The 22,458-nt window shown below is 46.0% G+C and overlaps 1 protein-coding gene across 7 annotated transcripts in view; it reads left to right on the forward strand.

The window, feature by feature from the left end:
• NCKAP5 (NCK associated protein 5) overlaps window positions 1-22,458 on the forward strand; it is an 883,253-nt gene that overhangs the window by 777,098 nt on the left and 83,697 nt on the right. For all 7 annotated transcript variants that reach the window (XM_087819892.1, XM_087819896.1, XM_087819894.1 and 4 more), the window contains 3 exons: window positions 1,962-5,686; window positions 6,384-6,561; window positions 13,791-13,869. In XM_087819892.1, the coding sequence (XP_087676018.1) occupies window positions 1,962-5,686; window positions 6,384-6,561; window positions 13,791-13,869 (3,982 nt within the window). The remainder of the gene's footprint in view (window positions 1-1,961; window positions 5,687-6,383; window positions 6,562-13,790; window positions 13,870-22,458) is intronic.

Here is a 22,458-nt window from a genome sequence, read left to right on the forward strand (position 1 = left end):
ATATGGGCAATGGCTCTTTTGTAGTCCACAAGTGTTTTTTTAGTACTGTTTTGTTTAGAAACAGAAAGGAAGCCCTAGTGGCATGCATTACCCTGTCGTCCATGGAGCACCTGGCCTAATTAATGAGTAACTGCCATGTACCGAACAGCTTTGTTAGTACTTCCTAAGTATTAGCTCATTTAATGTTCAGGATAGCTTATTAAATAGGTTCTCCCATCCCCACCATTTTATAGATGAAGAAACAGATGCCGAGAAATGAAGGAACTAGCCCAAGATCTCATAGCCAGCAAGCGGCAGAGCTGGGCAGCTGGTGCCAGCGCCTTCACATTCGGCCGTCCTGGCCCTGTGGACTCGCCTAAGACTTGGAGCAGTTGTTCCAGTTGTTAGGATGGATTTGTTCCCACTAAGACCAAGAATGTCCTTTTAAAAAAAAAAATGTGTAGAATGGTTGTCGAGTCAAGAAATAGAAAAGGACTGTGAATTAAACCCAGGCCCCTGCCTTGGCGGCATCTTTCAGACAACTGCTCCCAGAGCCACTCTCTTCCCACTTTTCCAGCAGAGAATGAAGCCACCTGTGCGAAATGCCAGCTCCACCCCACAGTCTCTCCCCCAGGGATTCTTGCTTTTTTTTTTTTCAAGTTTCAAAATTGTTCCATACTTTTCTCAAGTCAATGAAGACAGTAACCTCCTATGGACAGCTGACTGAGGAATGTGGCTAATCTCACGGGGCAGAGATCCTGGGCCCTGGGAGGCATGCAGCCTCCAGCCCTGGGATGAAGCAAACCACAGCACAGGAAGGCTCTGGAGAGGCAGAAGGGAGGTGGGTGGGCAGGGGCTGAGCACGTCTGCTGTGGGTTGAGCAAAGCAGCCTTTTCAAGCTCTTGCAGCGACTTTCACCTGTCTTCTCTTCTCTAGTGTGAACGTGACTATCAGGACCATGGAAATTCTTAGAAAACTCAAGCTGTGGTAGTCCGCTCACTGGTCGGTCTATAATACCCAAACTCACTCATAGGATTTCTTCTCATTTCCGAAGGAGTTTTTAATGGTCCAGGGGAGAGGAGGGTGGAGGGGAAGCATCACCAAATAGCATCTATCCACAGCAACTTAGGACCCTGGAGAATTTTCTTAAGAAAATATATAATTTGCAAAAAAGGAGTATCATTTATTTGTCGCTTCTCCAAAACTAACCACAGTATTTTGGGACGTATGAAGGACAAGAATTTGGCTTTTGTCAGCTAGTAGGTGAATCGTGACTGTGGGTTCCAGCAGCAAATGCCCCTGCTATATTAGGGGTGTATTTCACAGGTGTTCACTGCCCCTCAGAGTCCTGAAGTCGCATAAGGGCACAGGCTAACTTACTTACCATTTATCCTCTCTGCCTCTGCTGTCCCCTGAGGCCACGAGGTCACACTGTCTTTGGTTATTCCCTGAGTGTACCTTAAACTTACCTTCCCAATTTGGGTCTTTGCCATCACATTTCTTCTAACTGGAAATCATCCCCTCCTCCACTTTTAAAGTAAGACAAACCTAGCCATCTTCAAGGGCTAGGTAGGTTTAAAAAAACCACCACCTTTCCTTATATGTTTTTTGTGGTTTTTCCAAACTGACGTATGGTCTGTCTCCTCTGAATGTCTGGAATACCTGTGACATCTTCATTTCTTGCTCGGGCCCTTGACTTTCAGTCATTTGTGCTCAAGTCCTCTCCTCTTCTGGGGTGCATGCTTCTAGAGGGCAGGTCCTTATATCTGCATCTTTAAATCATAAACTACTTAGCTCAGGACCTGGCAAAGTAGAGATTTACTTCATGGTTAATGAATTCATTTGCCTTAATTAATTACTGTATGCATTTATTGTGAATATTTATCAACAGCTAGACAAATTAAGTTCAATGGTGGACTTTTCCTGCTATGAGTTTGTGAGACACATGACTATCATTTCTGATATCTACTTTTCTTTCCCAGGGATCATCACAAAACTGGGACAAAAGGCTAAGTATTGACTCCTCGCTCCCAAGCGACTTTGCTAGTCCTACCGATGAACTACCTCCAGCTCGCATCAAGGAAAGCCACGTTCTGGAAGGACTGCGAAAGCTACAGAATCGAAAAGTGCTACTCGAAACCCCATCAGTGGTAACCAAGTGGGGCTACAAAGATTGCATGAACTCAAATGAAGGGATATATTCTCCAGGAATTAAGAGTAGCAGCCTCAAGGAGCATCCCCCCTGCAAACCAGCAGCCACGCGGAGCCCCCACAAGGAGCCCCACCAGGCATTTGTTTACGACACTGATTCCCACGATGATGCCGACGAGGACTCTTCCTCCTCAGCATTGGTCCAGGCCTATCCCAGCCAGGCCTGCAGGCTGCATGGTTGTAAACTAACCCACAGTGTTTCTGACAGTCTGTTTGGCTGGGAGCTGAGCGGAAAACACTTGTCAGAAGGCCCCTCAGCGTACTGCAGGGAAAGGCCTGAAAAACTGAGCAGTTGTGCCAGCAACTGTCCCTTGGAGAGGAAGCTGTGCCCGGGTGTGCAGGTGCCTCAGGTACAGAGAGAGAGGGGTCCCCACAGCCAGGGCCGCGTGGCTGTCAGTCTCCAGCTTTCAGACACCGATGACAGTGAGACCCTCGATGAGCTGCACATAGAGAGCAGTGATGAGAAAAGCCCTTCGGACCTGTCATTGACTGCTGACACCGACAAGTCCACGGAGAATCTGGACATCGCCCTGGGACTTGGAAAATCTCTAGTCACATCTCCGGGTAAGGAGGAGAAACCAGCGCCCGTCCACTTGGAGAGCAGGCCAGGGACGTTTAGCTTCATAAAGCGCCACAGGGTTGTCCAAAGGACGTCTTCGGAGGAATGCGTGACTGTGATATTCGATGCGGAGGACGGCGAACCTATCGAATTCAGCTCTCACCAGACGGGCGTTGTCACTGTCACCAGGAATGAAATCTCCACCAGTCAGGCCCCGACGGGCCCCAAGGCAGAACACACTGAACACTTACCTCAGGGAATCGCTCACCTGCAGCCGGGAGCTGCCGCAAGAGACTGCACCTTCCTAAAGAGGCCTGAAGGGGAGACTGAGGAAAACATTCCAGGAGACGGCGCGGATAATGCTGCCGAGACACCCACTGAATCTCTCAGCCCCAGGACAGTCACGCAACATACGCAGAGACAAAAACCGGCCAGACCCACACGGAGCATGTCATGCCACAGTAACTCCAGGTCCCCGGTGTCCATGGGCATCTATCAGAAGCAAAGCCTAACAAAAATCCCTGCCCGGGGCAAGTCTTCACCTCAGAAACCAAAAATCATGGAGCCCGAAGCTTCCTCTCGAGTCCCCTCATTGGGCCCCGTGACGCCTGAGAAGTCACCAGCCTTCACTCCTGGGAAACTGTCCCGGTTCAAGAGGACCGAGGGCCCAGCGCCCCTCTGTGACATGCAACAGGATTCACACTTTCCAAAACAAGGCTCCCAGACGCCCTGCAGGAGGGAGGGCGTCCAGGGCCCCAAGAGTCAGCTTTCAGGGTCACAGCTGCTGCCCGGGCCCCTCGGTGAGCGGGATGACCATGGAGAACCCCTCTCGAGGGACAAACACTATGACCCCGGGCCAGAGGCAGGGGCAAAATCACCGTCTCCCCCACCCCCTCCAGGCAGGTCAGTCTCCCTCCTCATCAGGCCCAGGTATGACTATCTGCCACCGCCTTCATCTGCCAGGGTCCCCCATGAAGCGGCAAGGGCTGCATTCAGATCCGCCCCCCTGAAAGCGTGCTCTGCTCCTGTTACTTCTAATCAGGCGGAAGTGCAGGGGAAGAAACCTTCTGTGGCCTTCCAGAAGCCCCTCTGCACCCACCCTCTGCCCTCCATGGAGACCGTGATTCAAACCAGGTGCTCCACTCATACCCCCTCTAGCTCATTGGTCATGATGGCCCCGGGGCCCCCAAAGGTCTCTCCAAAGAGAGGGGTCCCCAAAACCCCACCTCATCAAACACTTGGGACCACATACACAGACACAGGGTTACGGACTCCCAAGAATTGTCCTTCAGCCCAGGAGCCACTGGAAATACCATCCTCCAAAAGTCTGTCTCCAGGAAGAAAACTGAATGACAGTGTCTCCCCCTCACCCAAGCCTTCCTTCTTAGGGGTCAGTGAGTCACCATCATCTCAGGTCAACAGTCCCTCACCTTCCTTCAGAAGCCATAATGCCCCACACAGTTGTCAAAACACTCATGAGAAAGGTTTGAAAACTCGCCTCCCTGTTGGGCTGAAAGTTCTCATGAGGTCTCCCCAGTTGCTCAGGAAAAGTTCCACGGTGCCAGGGAAGCATGAAAAAGACAGTCTCAATGAGGCCTCAAAAAGCTCGGTGGCCGCAAGCAAGCCGAAGCCAGAGCACTCCGGGGATCCGAGCAGCCTTGAGACCACCGTGGGCGACGGACACGGGACTCCGCTGGGTTTACAGGCGCAAGACGGCGCGGCCAAAGGGCTGCCCCTGGAGGCATTAACGCCCGAGCCCGTGGAAAACCGCAGCCTTGGGGCCGATGGGAAAGATGGGGGAGAAACCAGGTCTGTGAAAAGATGCCTGTCCTCCAACAAGCCTCCACATCTAAAGCCAGCTCTAGGCATGAACGGGGCAAAAGCCCGCAGTCAGAGTTTCAGTGCTCACTCAGGTGACAAGCCCCCCACACCCCCCATGGAGGGGCCGGGCAGAGTCCGAACTCAGATTATTACCAACACCGCAGAAAGAGGCAATTCTCTCACCCGGCAGAGCTCCTCCACCTCCACGGACACCTCTCCCAGCAAGACCCCTTCTGCCCCCACGTCGGACAGTCTCCCCAGTGCTGGGAGGCCCCTGGGGCATGCCCCCTCCAGGCAGGGCTCCCTGGGGAGCGTGGGCAGCTCCAGCAGCCAGCATGGAAGCCCTAGCAAGTTGCCTTTGAGGATCCCTCCAAAATCCGAAGGGCTCCTCACCACCCCTGGACCAGAAGACCAGCAGGCCTACGGCCAGGGCAGCTGCCCCGGTGCGGCTGCTCCCGAGGAAGCAGGCAGTGACCCCTGCAGGTGCCCACCCACCCCGGCAGACTGCCCACGAGCCCTGCACAGCCCAGGGAAGACACAGTGCCCAAGCAGTTTTGAAACCAGCAGGACCGCGAAGCTAGAAGCTTCTGGAAGGTATCCAGACACTTCTATAACCAGGACTAATGCTGTGAGCCCAGAAGCCCCCCTCTCACCCACCATCGAAGAAAAGGTCATGTTGTGCATTCAGGAAAATGTGGAAAAAGGCCAAGTGCAAACAAAGGCCACGTCTGTGGACGGGAAGCCCAGGCCCGGGCCTTCTTTTGCCAGCTGGTTTGGTTTTCGGAGGAGTAGGCTCCCCGCCCTCAGTAGCAGGAAAACGGACGTCTCCAAAAGCAAAGTGGAAAAGAAAGATGCGAAAGGCTTGGGCTTTGGGGGTAAGCAGCTAAAGTCAGAGAGGAAAAAAGACAAGAAGAAGCCTGAGCCACAGTGTGAGACAGAAAGCGAGCCTCGCAGGGACGCAGAGCCGGCCGGCCGGCCAGACGGCGGCGGCCACGGCAAAAACAACCAGAAAACACCACCGGACATTTACGACCAAATGAAGTTCGAACCGAGAAACAGACCCAGTCCTGTTACGTGTCCAACAAAAGATACCTTTATGACGGAACTTTTGAACAGGTAATGCCCGGGTGGAGAGGGTGGGGATGGGCAGGGGTCCCCCACCCACAGGGAGAGTTGTTTGCTTAATGAACATGAAGTGCCAGCCAAGCGTGCTTTTCATACAAGCAGAAACGCTTAATAGCCGTCTTTTATACATTAGCCAGAATTTAAACAATGAAATAAAAGCTAGCAATAAAATGATAATTTAGTCCATGTTACTTTGTTAACCAAGCCAGTGGTCTTTGAAATTAAAGAATGGTAAGTTTTATCAAGGTTGAAAGAGATTCAGCCCACACTAGAAACCATGAATGTACCCACATGGCATGAAATGGAAGCAAATTAAATGGACGTTTCAGGGCATGCCAATCTCGTTGATTGTATCGAGCAAACGTATACTTAGAACCTTCCAGAGGAAATTACATTTCCCACTGATCTTAAGCCAGAAGTGTAGTTAGCAATCACTTGTCAGTGCTTTTTATCCCCCCAATCTCACAAGCAGTCACAAAAATAAAGTATTATATTATCAAATCTAAAGTGACACACTCCTGGAATATCAGATGAAGATCTGATCCAGGCCATTGAGAAACACCGTCACTCATAGGGTTAAAGACGAGAAGACCTGTGGATGTTGCTTTAGACATTAAGGGGCTGGGAAGAGCAGGGTGATGGAAGAAGAGCGATGTAATTTATCAGAGGAATCGCTTTCTACCTGCAGAATTGATAAGAGAGCAGCTCAACAGACAGACAGTGGACCAAGTAACGTTTCCTGCAGGAGCATGTTAAAGGGCAGCTCCCAGGGCTCCTGTCTCACCGGCAGCTCTATCAGCGCTCAAGGAAACCACAGGAAAGTCATCAAAACCAAGGCCGAGGCGGAAACTCCAAAGGGCTCCCTGGTAAGTGCTCCACCATCCAGGTTAGGAACTGTTAGGTTCTCTGACGGGTGGGTTTGGGTCCTTCCTCCCCTCTGCTGATGAAAATATGTGGGCAGGAGGTTATGGGGTAAAGAGACAGTTAAAGCAAAAGAGAAAAAATTAGAGAAAGCTCGGTGACAACTATAAACGAGAGATGGCAGCTGGGTTGAGAACAGGCCTGGCTCCTTCGAGTAGCGCCGCTCTTTTCGCTTTTTCAGAGTGATGGTAATCACAGTGCAGGCAAGCGAGGCCGCTGGTGTCATCTTCAAATTACACTCCTGCGCCGGGAATCTGTGTGGATGGTTATTTCCATCATTTCCAGCAACACAGAAAGGAATGAACATCACTGTAAAAAATACGTGCTAAACTATTTAAGAGAATATTGACTATTTTGATGACTTAATTTAAGCATTTTTTTAAATTTTTCTGGAAGTTGTATGTACCAGTTCACCCTACCCAAACAGAAGGCATTAAAATGAAGAAATCCTTTCTGGAACTTAACTCCTTAGAATTTAGTTTTTTAATTGAGAGGTCCAGAACAGAGGGGGGAAATTTCCTTTTAAAAATCAATAAAAGAAGCCCTGGCCAGCGTGGCTCAGTTGGTTGGGCGTTGTCCCTTGAACCGAGAGGTCGTGGGTTCAATTCTGGGTCAGGCCACATGCCTGGGTTGCAGGTTCCATCCCTGGGGGGGGCGAGTATGGTGCAGAAGGCAACCAATCCATGTTTCTCTCACATTCATGTTTCTCTCTCTTCTCTCTCTCCCCCTTTCTCTCTCTCTAAAATCAATGAAAGCACATCCTTGGCTGAAGATTAACAGAAAAAAATTAATGAAAGAGCATTTTTTAAATTTTCTCAGGGTATGCTAGGTTCAAATAATATTTTTGTTTTAAAATTACCGTCAGCTGCATTTTTATTTTTGCATGATTGATGTAGTGATGGTCATTGTTTCTTTCCATGAGTTTTAAAGCACATAAACCAAAAAAAATTCTCTTCACAAAAAAGAGATTGTAAAATATAATATATGCTCTCATTTTCTTAGGGTAAACTTGAAATATGAAGTAATTATACTTTCTTTTCCTAGAATAGTTAAAAAATAGGTAAGGTTTTAGAAGTAACCATGATTGGCATTATTAGTTATTAATTACCAGTTTGATGACTTACTGATGTTTAGGATTTCTTAGCATTTCACAGACATACTGTTATTTGAGACAAATGCACATTTAATTTTTTTTTTTCCAAATGCTCTGACTCTAAAGAGATATAAGGCCTTTTACTTTTAAACTCTGGAATCATATGCAGGCCGTGTTTTTTGCAAAGTTTTTTTTTTCTTTTCTGTTTTTCTCCATTTTCACTCTTGGTTTCCTTTGGTATCATCTCTTCTTTGAAAATGCAGATGTCCCCTGCATTATATCCACAGCGTGTAAGCATATCTGAGGCTGCCCTTGTGGTGTCACTGGAAGGAAGGACAGAATGAACAAGTGGAAATGCGCAATATGCCAGAAATTCAGCCCAGCTGATCGAAACCCTGATAGCCTGGCAGAGCCCTTATCAGACGCACTCAATTTAACGACACCCCATTTAATATGGTTCTGACAGCAGAAGGAATATCTTCCCTGTACAGAAGTCTCTAGAAAAACAAAAGGACCCTCTGTTTTGCTTCCCGGATTCAGTTTTGCCTTCTCATTGCTTCCTAGCGCTAAAGTAATTTGCCATGCTTGTCCTCTCTCATCTGCAGTCTTTCAAAGGGTAGAAATAAGTATCCTTTGGGCATTCCAAAACGCCTGCAAGAAACAGTCTTATCATTTTCTGTGAAGTGCAAAGATTCCCTGCTATCCTAAATAGACATAATCAATAGGGGTGTGCTGATTTTTCTAGTTAGCTGCAAGACGGAATTAGTCATGCTGGGAAGCTTTCCCATAGAGAGGAATATCATTAACCTGGGTAGTTGACCAGCGAGTCATTTTTTTTTTTTTTTTTTAATGTAAAATGCAATGTTTTTCATTTTATCTCCATAACCATCAGTGCGGTTTAGGCTAAAATTACTAATTTCAGAAAGGACATTGCATAGTCCCCCTTTGGGACCAGTACAAGAATAGCAGTGGAAACCTATTTATTATACGTTATCGGCCTCTATAGGAAGGAGATTAGATGCGAAATAAGATGTATTCTAATGCCGTCGCACATGGGTGTGTGTACTCAGGAACCTTTTAAAATTCAGAGTTTAAGGGAATTTTCCCCCACTAGGGCTCAAGGTAAATTTGCTATCTGCTTATTTTAAAGTGTGTCGCGAAGAGTTCTCATAGTAGTTATTTTGGATGGAAACAATAGCTATACATAATGCATTATATATCACGCTTTTTTCTGACTAAAACCAATGTTTAAAAACCTTTTAACATAATACTACCACCCCTTGCCTTGTACAGCCTAAGACTATATTTAGTTGTGAGGGTCCTGAAGCTTTATAATTATTTTAATCTACGGGGATAATAGTAGAAGGATTAGTTCCATACATGGACAAATTCATGTACGTACCAGATCTTCATTTAGTGACTGAACGTTCATTTTCAGGATTGCTAGATACATTCTAACATGTATAAGACTCCCATTAATGCTCTGCTGAATTAATTTTTTTTTCCCTTTTGAAACCTTAATTACAGGCTTGTGTCCCCATTGATGCCATCATTTACAGACCACTTAGCTCTAATTTTTGTGTAATTTAGACAAGGGCCATGTTACTCTGTACTTTTATTTAAATTATATAAAATCATGATAAGACGAGAAAAGGCATCCCCAGGAAAGATGGCATCGGTATTATGTAAATAAGTCAGAAAGAAACCCACTCTGCTTGCTACATATTGTAGGTCCTTCCTTCCTGTGTATTTAGATAATTTCTGAAGTGAGAAGTCTCAGAGTAAGGGAGCTCCAGCCTCCTCTCTGTCAGTGGACAAAATAAAAAATCTTAACAAAATTAATGAAATCATGTGCCTTCATCATGCAGTGGAAAGAGGTGGCCATTTTAACATGGGTATTTCAATTTAAATTATGAGTATTCTCCTTACCTACTGTCACGGAGTCTGAAAAAAATCACATGCTAATAAAAAAGCATCAAATTTTATCTCCTTAGAATGGTCTGGTGGTGATAAAATAATAGCACAGTAATTATACAAATTATAATCTTACTAAGTTCTGCAAAATGTCCTAATTTCAACATTCTTAATTGAACAGCTCTGCTCTCAGTGCTAGCCTGGTGCTCATAGGAAGCGTGTGTTTGCCTCCCCGGAGGGGTTTTCTAATTGACTCACCTTTCTAAGGCAGTGCCTTCCAGGAGTTCCACCTCCCAAGACCACTTCCCACCTCGCTTAGGTTCATTGGTTGTTTTCCTTTTCAATGAGCTTCAGCATCCAAATGTCGTTTTCTTGGGAAACAATTAGGGCTGGGGTGATTCAGAGAAGAAATATATGCAGAATTCCAAAGGAAGGGCATCCCCAAGTGCTGGGTTTAATTCTGAATTTATGTATGTATATTGGCCGGAGGTGACTTATCTTCTCCCCTTGTTTTCCTCTGTCCCTTGTCCCCCTCTGCCCTTTGTCCCTTCCTCTTTGCCTTTTCTAGTGATACGGGTTAATAGGATACAATTGGGGACCGTGATGTTTAATGGTCACCTGCTATAGACTGGTGTTTGGTATAGTTCTTAACTACAACTGAGTCCAAAGGTGGACAGGAGTTGGAAATGCATTATTAGAAGGCGCCCAAAGTACTGAAAACAAACTGAAACCAAAGGCAGCCCAGAGTTACTGCCTGTGAGTCACCTGCTGCTTCTTACCAAATGGGACATTACTGATCTATATCTGTTCCTGGTAGAGAAATAGCTGAGAAAATTCTAAATCTCTCCCCCCATTCTTTTCTGAGCCAAACCTCTTGGCCTTGTGCACGCTCCCATCATCACAATGCCGCAGCACCAGGAGCTGTTCCACTTGCTTCTATCTGTGGCAAATTTTGAATCTTGAGTGGGCAGCCCCGACCCTCAGGAAGCTTCCCACGACCTCGCATCAGCACTCAAGCACTGTGTGATCATGAATGAAAATTAATGTTAATTCCTGCCCTTGAAAAAGATAATTAGCAAGGGGAGTCTGCTGCCAGCATAAATGATGCCCCTCATTGCCATAGGCAAATGGATTTTTTTTAATTACCACTTTGCATTGAAATCTATTTGTATGGAAAGAGTGGACAAGTATGCCTTCTAAGGCATTTTACATTCCTTTGCCTGGTCTTCATCCGTCTCCTTCCAATTAAAAATTCCCTCTCAGGGTCATCTGCTCCTCTGGGATCATTAGCCCAGGAGAGCTGAAAGAACAAGCGGCCTGGTGTATAAGCCCAGTTTCTCTGCAACGTCCCCAAAGACCATGTTTAGCATTTGCTATTAGGCCCATAAAGCCCTAGAAAGGTTCTGAAAAGGAGCTGACAGGTAGGACTACACAGTGGCTTTTGTTTTCTGTCTTAAATATGATACTTGGAGAGAGGTGGTGGGTAAGTCCCACAGAAAGGTCAGTAGGGAAGGAAAGCAGAGCAGTTACACACACACACACAGTTGAAAACTTGTGCTACTCTTAAATAAAAGCGTAGTCTATGTACACTTGGATATGCCTACATATCTAACTGCCGGACACTAAGAAAAATAGAGTAATTCTTGGGAAGGACTGGAGAGGATGGCTATAACCATGTGGTGCACTCTGAAAAACTGAATTACAGCAATGAATAGGAATAAGGAGTGCCCGCTCTGAAACTGAAATTCTGTGTTCCCTTGGGCAGATCACTAACCCTCTCTGAGCCTCTTTTTTAATCTGTAAAATGAGGATCTTGTTCTAATTATTAGATTGTTTAGTTTAGAATTTTATAGACTGATTGGAGATGATTCACCCACATTCCAGCAGCTAGGTTAGCAGGGCATCCCTTTAAGTTTAAAATGGGTCAAATAAAATAAAAAAAACTAACCCTGGCCAGTTTGGGTCAGTGGTTAGAGCGTCAGCCTGTGGACTGAAGGGTCCTGGGTTTGATTCCAGCCAAGGGAACATAACTCGCTTGCAGGCTTGATCCTGGCCCCAGTCCGGGTACATTTGGAAGGCAACCAATCAATGTGTCTCTCTCACATCAATGTTCCTCTCCCTCTCTCTCTTTCTCTCCTCTCCCCCTCCCCCTGCCCCCCCTCCCTCCCTCCCTTCCACTTTCTCTGAAAAACAATGGCAAAAATACTGGGTGAAGATTATAAATAAATAAATGCATACAATAAATAAATAAATAAAATTTTAAAACCTAAAGAAAAAGCCATTTAACATAACAGGTGGAGGAAAATGTGGAACGTATTGTCATAGAGCTGGTATGAGCTGAAAATACAAATAAGTTGCCTTGACATTTCTATAAATGAAGATAGAAGGTTCTGTCTTTGTTGGATTGTTAATTAAGCTGTTTGGGGAGTCCTTTCCTCAGTGGGTCTCTTGGTCGCCTTGTCACAAAAGGATCACTGAACTCAGTGAACCTCAGAAGGCAAATAAGTAACATGTTAGCCTCAGTAATGCTCATAGCACTTTTCCTCTCTGCCATCCATAGATGGGCACCTCTAGACACAGCTTATTGAGGAAACCTTTACCCCAGGGAAGTCCCTGCAGAGTGGACAGCTGGTGGGAAAGAAAGTGCTGAAACATGGTCTCTGGATCTACCACCCCTAAGTCTCTGCTTGTGTGGTCCAGGTCGCCATTCCCATCCTGTCTCGAGTTTGTCATCTTCCGGCTACCAGCATGTACAAATTAAGCACCAATTACATTCTGATTTTAAAACCGAACTCATAAAATGTAAATAATTGTTCTTATTCCATTAAATATGAAAAATAGGAGGTAGAAAGTAGAAAGCTAATCTCAGCTCAAGGTCAGTATGCAACCATATGACTCCCTACATCATGAATGTAAAATAAGGGTTTGTTGGCATTCAGCTCCAGCCCCTGAGCGAATCTACCGACACCCTCTAATGTGCCTGAGCAGAACCCCCATCGCCCTCACTGCACAGTTCACCTTATTTTTATTGGCTCCCCAGGTGACTGGCTGGGATGCATGCTTAAAAAGCGATTTCTGGTAATTCTGCCAAGCACCACAAGCTGTCTTGATTTTGAGGCCAGGTCTACACTGTCATACTCAAAACAGGAACTTGAGAATAACAAAGTATCCCCAAATAAACACAAACCTCAAGCCAGACCTGCTGTTTGCATCTCAGTCCCATCATTTGTGTAATTGCTCATCTTGTCCGTTTCTCCAGGGTCTTATCTCTAGAATGGAACTAATAATAGCACCTGCCTCCTAGTGTCGTTGTGGGGACAGTGAGCCCGTGGGTGTGAAGAGCGCAGACAGTGCCTGCTACGCAGTGTTCAGCGGTTTGCTGTTTTTGTCATTGTTGGTATTGCCGATGATGTCATTGTTACTGGTGCTGCTAGATTGGGAAGTAGCGGGCCTGAGTTTTAGTTCCAGTGTTGCCACTAAAAATATGTTTCACTTGCAGAATCTGAGAATTCTCATTTGTAAAATGCTGTAATGTTATTCGATGCTCTCTAAAGTGCCGTTTCATTCTAGGCCATTCAGCATCTGGATGCTCCAGCTGTAATGTAAGGGAAATGTTTTTGACCTGGAAACTCTAGGTGAACGTCTCGCTGCTCTAGTTCACTGAGCACACGGCATAGTCACTTCATGTTTCGTTGTAGAAAAAACAAAAAACAATATATAATTTTTTGGAGAGTTATAGTCTAAGAAAGGGTCAAGCTATCTAAGTATATTTTTTTACTCTTATTAGAATTTGTAGTGGAAGTCACTGACTCTGGAGGAATTATATTTCCTTCGACTTTAATCTTTCCTCTCAGCTCTGTGTTACAGACTCTATTAAGTATCAAAAACCAAAGCTGTTATGTTTAAAATCTTATGTGGAATTAGGTGCCTGATAAATCTTCATTTTCAGAACTGCAGTTATATGTTGGAAAATATATAATTATAATTAAAACCTGAGATGAAGCCAAGTGATAGAATGGGGAAAAGTGGAAGGAAGAAAATACGTATGTATATATAGGCAAATGCACACATACCCACGTGTTACAGACTCTGCCTTTATTCTGAGGATGGCAAAAGATCTATTTAACATAATAAATATGAACTTACAGCCATTTCTTGTTGCTGCAGATAAAAGAGACAACTGAAAACCTGCAAGAGAATGAAGGGGATACAGCTGCAGACTCTGCATTTCAGAGCCGCATCATAGGTAAGAACTCACGTCTTGGTACATCTGTAGCTGAGATATTTCCTACATGAGATCGTCTTTCACACACAGTATGTTCCTACACACCATGCCTTATGCCTCCCGAGTCAAAACTGGGTGTTGACATTGGGAGCTACCATAAAATAAGTGGGTCAAAGCAGAACCTATGAAGAAAACCTAGGCGTTTGCAAAGGAATTGCAAAGCCAACTGATAAGTGAGTACTTGCCAATATGACGTGAGAATAATACTGAGTGTAAATAATAGTTCTCTGAGGAGAAAACCAGCTTTAGATCGATCCAGTTTCTCCAGTAATTGTCTCCAGAAGCACCTTGCACAACTGCTCTTTGTTAGAAATGTGGGTTGGGATGGTGGCTTTCTTAAATTGAATGTTTTTGAAATTGGTTAATTTTTACACCAAACAACCAAAGAGATTAAGTACAGGTGGCTACGGCTTGCCAAAAATCTTCAACTCATTTTCTAAATTATTTCTGCCAGAACTCTGTTTATAGATAGTCCTGTCTCTGAAGTAGGTTTGCCTGTCAGCTGTTTCTTAAAATTATGCATAACCCTAGCTTGAAGGAGCTCAGGTTCCCAGCCAAGAGGACTTTGCTGACGTGTTTCAGCAGCCGGAAGGAACTGGTGATGGAGAAGCTGTCTGGGCCTGAGATCCTGGCCAGGAGATAGAAGCGGCAATAACTTTAACAGCTCTGGGCCACCTTACACACTGCAGAATTAGTTGTTCCTCGGGCTCTAGAAAAGGCTGTGAATGTAAGCATGCTGATGACTTAGCTGTGTGTGAGACACCAAGGCATGATGACATCGTTTCTGCAGATCCCATTTGGGTGTAGTAGGCAGTCTGGGATCCCATGATCTAGGGCCTGACAGCCCCACGGATTTGTGGCTTCTGGTATGATCAGTATCCGCTGCTCTTGCCTTTTCACGGGAGGGCCTTCAGCTGCCAACTCTCCGCGTCTCCCTGCTCTTAGCGCCACGTTGCTTCACTTTATGGCTGATTTTCCAGCCCACCCCGCAGTCTTCTGCAAACTGTAATTTACGGTTTATCTCAGAGAGTTTTTATGCTCCCACAGCTTAATGAGACTGGCATACCATTATTATTCGTTTCATTTATAATTGGGAATACAAAAGACTTGACAAACAGCTGAAGGAGCGTAGTCTCAATAAGATTATCATTCCAGAAAGACAGCCTTTTACAATTATAGTTGTCAATGTAAAATGCGTGAACTGGTATCAGTTCTGCATAGTTAGCTAATAAGCAAGTTAAATATTGTTTAACAGCCTTCAGACACAACACTGCATAAAGCCCCCGGTGAGTCATTTCTCCATAATGAGGTGTCCTTGGTCTGAAGGACAACATATGTAAACCTAAAGGTTGAATTTTCTCCAAGGGAACTACAGGAATCTAAGATTTTTTTACTGGACTAGCCCTTCTTTTGATTTGTGCTCTTCAACCCAATAGCCAGTAGCTACATGTAACTATTTCAGTGTCAATTTAAATTAATTAAAACTACATAAAATTAAAGCTGTGTTTCTTTAATCGCACCAGCCACATTTCAAGTGTCCAGTGGCCACATGCTCTGTATCATCTGTATGAACACTTCCATCATCGTATAAAGTGCCTCTGGAACCTGCTGCTCACGACTCTCGTGAAAGTAAATTTCAGCACGTTTCTGATGGAGAGCTGGCTCGGGCTTCACATAGTGTAGACTCATAAACTGCTAATGGCTGCAAGTAACAACAACATTATTAAAGCCATAAAGTCCTTTAATCATCTTGTTTAATGAAGAGTGTGGAGGAAGGCAACGGAAGAGGTACAGCCGCTTAATGTTATCAAAGGCCCTGGGTTTTCTGTCCTCATGCTTGTTGCCCCTGATTGCAAATTGATTCCTACCGCGCCAGGCATCCCCTCCACACTCAAGGCACAAAGTACAAGAAAGAGGGAAACTCCTCCAGCATCCCCCCAAAGACCTCACCTTACGTGTCACTGGTGAGAACCGGCTCAGAAGGCCCATCCTAGCTGCAAAGGAGGGTGGGAAAGTATGTCGCTTGCTACCCTCTGCGGCAGGAGGGGGTCGGAAGAATGGTATTGAGAATGTCACCTGGGTTAACCAATCCATAAGATCACCACAGACCTTTTTGAAAAGTCCGCCCGTTTCCAGGCTGAGACAGCATGCCCGGTGGTTATTTATCATTATTCCGTAAGCAGGCCTGAGGAGACTCTTCTCAGCGCTGATGATCCCAATGTTCTTTGTGTTCTCTAGACTAAGTGTTGCCACCTGTCCTCACAATAGTTTATAACCATAGGATATTTTTAGTCCTAGCAACTAAGCAAATCTAGATATGTTCTTCTGACCAAGTATCAGCTAATGTCTTTGACAGAGAACAATCAGGAAATTTGTGAACCTGAATGTTTGCATTTCTGTCATTTAAGAATAATCATGTTAGTTTAATCAAAATTTTATTAGTTGATTAGAAGAGAAGATACTGTTCATTAAACCTGCTCTATATGGAAATTCAAAATTCATGAATTGAGTAAAATAATACAATGGGATTTTTTTCCTTTAAAGGTGCCCTGATGTCAAGAATTCCATGTTAATAAGCAGCGAGCAAATGACAAGGGTAATCTAATCAAAGTTTTAACACAAATGATCACAGCCGCCATATTTCTAATAGTTCTTTCTTATTAGTTAACTATTATAACAAATTCATCCTATAGGTTGTAATTAATTATAAATAGGATTAAATGATCAGTAGGAATTCAAATAACATTATCTCCTATTAACAACATCGGCCAGTGATAGCACCAAAAATAATCCCCTAAGTGAAATAATCCCTAACGGGATTTGGAAATTCCCGTAAAGATGAGAAAATGCCTTTTGAGGAGCTTGAGGAAGAACCCAAGCTGAACTGAGGGATGCCCAAGAAAACCAGGGTGCGTGAGAGACTCCTGAAGTGAAGGATACAGGTTATTTTTCCTAAACCTAAAAGCACTCTGTCCAGTAGCCCAGTAGGCAGACGTCGCAGTGTCCCATGGCTGAATGAAATCTGTGAACTCTCCGTTGGCTGGGTGTACTCCGCTTCCTCCTGATGGAGCCCTGTGGCTCCTACCACCAGAGGAGAGCGTGACAGAGGACTCGGTCTAGCCCTGGGGTCCCCGCTTCTTTGGCTATGTGAAGTTGTCTGGGCGCTCCCCTCCCCACCCAGGAATTGCCTCCGAGGGATCTCTCTGGGGTCTCCTTCCCTCCCCAGGTGACCTTAGGCATTCTGCAAGATAAGGGGTGCTCACTAAGTACCCCGCCTTCGCTCACCTAACAGACCATACACCAGCTTATTTTCCTTTCCCAGGGTCTTACTTTCTTCCCCTGTCTTCCCCTAGACGTTAGCCAGCTGACACGGTAAACTCACTCCTGTCAGTGGAGTAAGGGCTTAACCAGGTGCCTTCTCATGGCACATATTTCATTGTAGCAACGGCTCAGAAAAGTTTTACCTGTAGCTCAGAGGAACTTGGGGAGCTGAAGTTTCAGGCATTCAGATCACCGGTTTGAGCAGGTTAGAGGGGGAAGAAGAAAGACAGCGAACAGCCCAAGGAGCAGGGTCAGGAGGAAAAGTCATGTGTCGTATAAGCCTCTCGCCTGCTCTTGAGAAATGGCCTGGCCGAAGGCTAAGAAGTGAGGTGAAGCCTTGCTGAGCGAAATCGAGGGGATGTGGGTCGCCAGGTCCAGTGGCCTTCTTCCCTCTGTAACATGCCGACCGTGTCCTTGGAACCGGTTATCACCCAGCCGTAAAGCATCTCACCCGTGGGAACAGTGCGCCCCACCTGGAGTCCGAAGGAGACAGACGAGTCCGAGTCATGTGACACACAGCTGTCACTGTGCAGGCCTACACACTGACTCCAGTGACCTGGGGGGGCGGCCGGAGGAGGGCCTGGACGCCCTCGAGCTCTCAGCTGTCTGTGGCTGTGCTTGGCAGGGGCAGGGGCAGGTCTCACTGTTGAGTCACGTACCTCAGTTGCATGGAAGGCGGGAAGCAGGACCCAGATGCTGGTCTCATCTGAGCAGAAGGAATGCGGACCTATTTTTATATTAACGCCCTAATGCAACACGGCCCACAGTCGTTGCCCATATGTGGATTATACAGTTTGAAGCCTGCAGCCCACTGCTGTTCTTCAGTTCAAGACTGGACTCCCCGAACTCTTAACACCAGCAGCATTAGGTTCAGCTGGGAGCCGAGAAGCCCCCAAGCACAGTGGTTTAAGTAAGAACAGGGATTCTTGCTGTCACACACGACCTCCGGAGGCAGGTGGCCCAGGCCCACAGGGAGCGCCAGGCTTCTCATCATATCTTGTCCCTCTGCCTCCCATGCTCTTCATTCCCAAGGTCACATCAAGGTCCAGGACAGTTGCTGAGAAGCAAACCTTCCCTTATGTTCACTTCCCAACTGGCAGGAGGGAAGAGATGAGGAAGGGGACGGTTCATCCCTTTAAGAACACTTCCCAGCAGTTGGGAGGTCCCTTCTGCTAAGAGATCATTAGCCAGCACTTAGTCACATAGGGTGGGAAATGTCACTCCAGGCAGGAGGCCACAAGTCCAGTAAAAGAAAGTGGAAGTCGTCTGGAGGGAAGGGAGAGTGGATGTTAACAGACATATAGCAACCTCAGCCTGCCGCCCGCCCCCCCAAGATTATCTCCTTGGTAGAAACACAAACAAAATTTTACTGTCATTTAAGAATGCCCCAGGAAAATAAATTTGGAGAGTTGTTGGAAAAGATATAATTAATTCCCACGATGCACGCTTAGTTTCTGTTTTGCATGATCTGAACTTCCGCTCACTGATCTCTATTTGTGGTTAATCTTGAGTAACTTTTTGAGAAAATGTATTGAACTTGGATTCGTTGGCCACCAGCGTATTTATGAATAAATATATAATTGATTACCCACCAGGTTCATAGAGGTTCAAGTAAATCTGTGGGATACAATGCATCTAGCATTTGTATTTCTCTAAAATTAAAACAAATAGGACAGCAGGGCTTTCGGTGCTGAAGCTGCCAATCATTTAAAGTCCTTGATAATTAGCTGTCTTATTTCAAGAATATTACTAATTTTCCCTACTGTGAAAATTTGAAGAAAAAGTTTAGAAATTTAGCCTACCAGGAGTGACATTCGTGTTAAAAATGAAGTTTGAGCCTGTCTCAGGATGGTGATCAGATGTTCACAGCGTGTCTAGTGGAAGGCTGTTTGAGTCAAATGTCACATTTCGAATTGTCTGCTGACATCTGTAGGCTTAATTTTAGAAAGGGTGAGCTATGAATGACCAAAACACAATGTGAGTGGAAAGTACTAATGTTCTCAGTAACAACTTGGATAGATGATGTTCTGTTGACTACTACGAGATGGGCACCAAACCTAAAACTGCTTGGGCAATAATGGCTATGGGTGAGGACTGGATGGAGTGCTTTTACATCATTTGGGTCTCATATTAATACTCCCCAGGATGATGATTTCTGCTTTTTCTAACACACAACATGACAGCTCAGGGGTACAATAGAGTACTGAGTTCACCCATTTAAAACTGCAAGTGACAGGCGCCGAAGGGGGAGCTTGTGTCCAGGCGGCCTGAACTACAAACTCCACCTGTCAGGACAGACCCATGGAAACAGGATCATATGGCGCCTTCTGACCAAGCCTGGAAATAGTTACATATTTACTTGCTGCGTATCCACCTGAGCATCTATGTACCAAGCCCTGTGCTTGGAACGTTACAGGTCACCCTCCCTGTTCCTCATTCCTTTGTGGCCGGTGCTTTGTTTCTGCCATCGGTCACCTTGCTCCTTATGAGTGTGGGCTTTCCTCTAACGACCAGAGATAGTCACGAGATCAGGCTTTAGTGCAGTTTCTGTATTTTGTGGGCAAAATGAATTCTAGTCTATGACTTTTTCCTCTAATTTTTCATGAGGGAAAGAAAACTGTAGACTTACAGAGTTAAAATATTTGCTCTTACAGATTGCACCAGGGAGCTGAGTTCTCTTTAGTTCAACAAAACTACCTTGCAGCCCCGGCCGGTGTGGCTCAGTTGGTTGGACACAGTTCTGTGCATGGAGAGGTTGCTGGTGTGATTCCCGGTCAGGATATATGCCTCGGCTGTGGGCTCGATCCCCTGTAGGGAGCATGCAGGAAGCAGCTGATCAGTATTTGCCTCTCACATGAACGTTTCTCTCTTTCTCTCCCTCTCCCTTCTTCTCTCTCTAAAAATCAATAAAAAACTTTAATCTTAAAAAAAACAAAAAACAAACAAAAAAAACACTATATGGGGCATCTTCTACAAGCCAGGCGCGTGTTAGATGCTCGGGACACAGTCCCTGCGCTCTGTGAACTCCATCTCTGCGCTTTCCTTCTAGAGGAGCGAACAGACGGTCTGATCAGTGTGATCTCAGGTGAGGAAGAGCTATGCTCTGCATGCACATTGCACAGAGCAGGGGCGGGGCCCAGCTTCATGAAGCTGGAAACTGGTTTTCATCTGTAAGGAAAAGACAAGAGTGAGAGAGTAAGATATTGAAGTTTAAGAGCATTTATTATTTATACCAATGGTTCCCAAACTTTGCTGCACATCAGAATCACCTGGGAATCCTCCAAAAATGCTACTGCCCAGGTCACCCCCATAACAGTTAAATCATCTGGTCTAGGGATGGGAGCCAGGCACTTGTATCTTTCTAAAGATCCCCAGGTGACTCTAATGTGGCCAAAGTTTGGGCCCCGCACCGCTGTCCTAAGGGGTAGGATTCATCGGCAAAGGGGACAGCGGTGTCTTTCAGCTCCAGGGAAACAGCAGGAGCGGAGGCCTGGAGATAAGAGCATGTGGAGGAGGCGAGTCCATGAGAGGCCGGCTCGGCCGGAGCAGAGCAAAGATGTGAGGATGAGGTGCGCATGGAGCTGGCTTTGTAGAATGGAACCGGGCAATGGGGACCTTGAAAGCCAAGCTTAGGTGTTTGATCTTGTTTCTGCAGAGTATAGACTGTGGAGATTTTTCAGAGGAGACCAACGTGATAAGAAGTGGCCATCCAGTCACTCTGTTGATCACACCTAAACTTCTAAAATGAAAACTTACTGTCATTTTCTGTTTCTCAGCCGTGGACCAAACAGATATGCTGGTACCACGTGTGCTCAGCAGTGGTTGCTGTGTTAGAGTCATGTGTTCATGTAAGACGATGGACACCCAGGTTATGTGAGGCCCCCAGGGGCTGCCTGCCCCAGAAGGTCCCTCCTGGCGGCCTGCAAGGATGTGCCTGAATTTTCTACCCATCGGTAGCTCCTTTGGGTGAGGCTCCTCGAGTCGCTTGTTAGAGCACAGATGGCCTCTGGGAAGAGCACACACATGTGCGTGTCACTGACTGACACAGGACATTAGCTCATTCTCAGTTAGTACCAGCAAGGCCCTAACTGGCCAGGAGCCTGGTGCACCTCCTGCCAGGGAACTGAGAAGCGCGGTGGGCATGCGTGGATGCCTAGGAAAGGGAAGCGTGGCATCCTGCAGACGGGAGCCCAGCTGCCAGGAGCGGAGGCGGGTGCGAAACCCGGGGGTGGTGTGAGCTACAGGTGCAGCGGGGAGAGGGCCTCGGACAGGTAATAGGTGGACTCATTAGACACATACGTTTTGCCTGTTCTTCTCCAAGGCCTAGTGCTCAAAATGCAAGCTTGGGGAGTCTGAAATAGCGGGACAGAGACATCTTTCTGTACCATTCCCTCAATTTTACAAAAGACAGTTAATCCACTTTAAGCATAAGGATGGATGAGTGACAATGGCATAGTCGGGAATAGGTGGGGTCGAAACAAAGCTGACCAGCTGAGTGCCTCAGTCCTGAAGCAGAAAGCTACCCAATGTGGCAGAAAAGTTCAGAAGAGATAAGACAGTGACATACATTATACTAATATCTCTTCGTTAGTAAGAGCTTCTCTATGCTGGGCACTGGCCAAAGTCTTCTATGTGTGCTGCCCTGTTTTATCCTCATGTCCAACCTGCACTTTAGGAGCCATGGTCACCCTTTACCCAAGAGGAAGTGGGTGCCCTGAGGGGGGCGACAGGGGGTGGAGCCAGCATTCAAACCCAGCCTGGTCCACAGCTGTGAAGTCAAGTAAAACAAACACCAAGGATGCTCAGTGATGACTAGGTACTTGTCTGGTCACTTTTTTGATCACCAGGGATCCCATTAATTGATTGCTTGGCCAGGGATTGCAAACTCAAGCCCTGAGTCAATGGGCTAGAGGAGCTGGACTTGACATGCACATGCATATATGGTAGGAGTGATCAGAGTTTAGAGGAGTGGATAGAGCACAACCCATCCTAGGGGAGCAACTACTTGTCACTTCCAGATGTCACCATAGAAGAAGGCTAGCCCTGTGTATAGCCAAAGCTTTTCATTTTTCACCAGGGACCAAAAATCTAGATTTTTATGTGACATGGGATACATTTTTAAAGGTGAGCTCACTTTTAAAAAGTAAATCTTCAGAGACTTCCTTTTATCTGGCAATATTTCAAATTGGAATTTCAAAGTCCTTTCACAGAATACTACTTCTAAAAGTG

This window comes from Miniopterus natalensis, chromosome 8 (assembly GCF_054644295.1).
Source record: "Miniopterus natalensis isolate mMinNat1 chromosome 8, mMinNat1.hap1, whole genome shotgun sequence".
Taxonomy (NCBI): Eukaryota; Metazoa; Chordata; class Mammalia; order Chiroptera; family Miniopteridae; genus Miniopterus; species Miniopterus natalensis.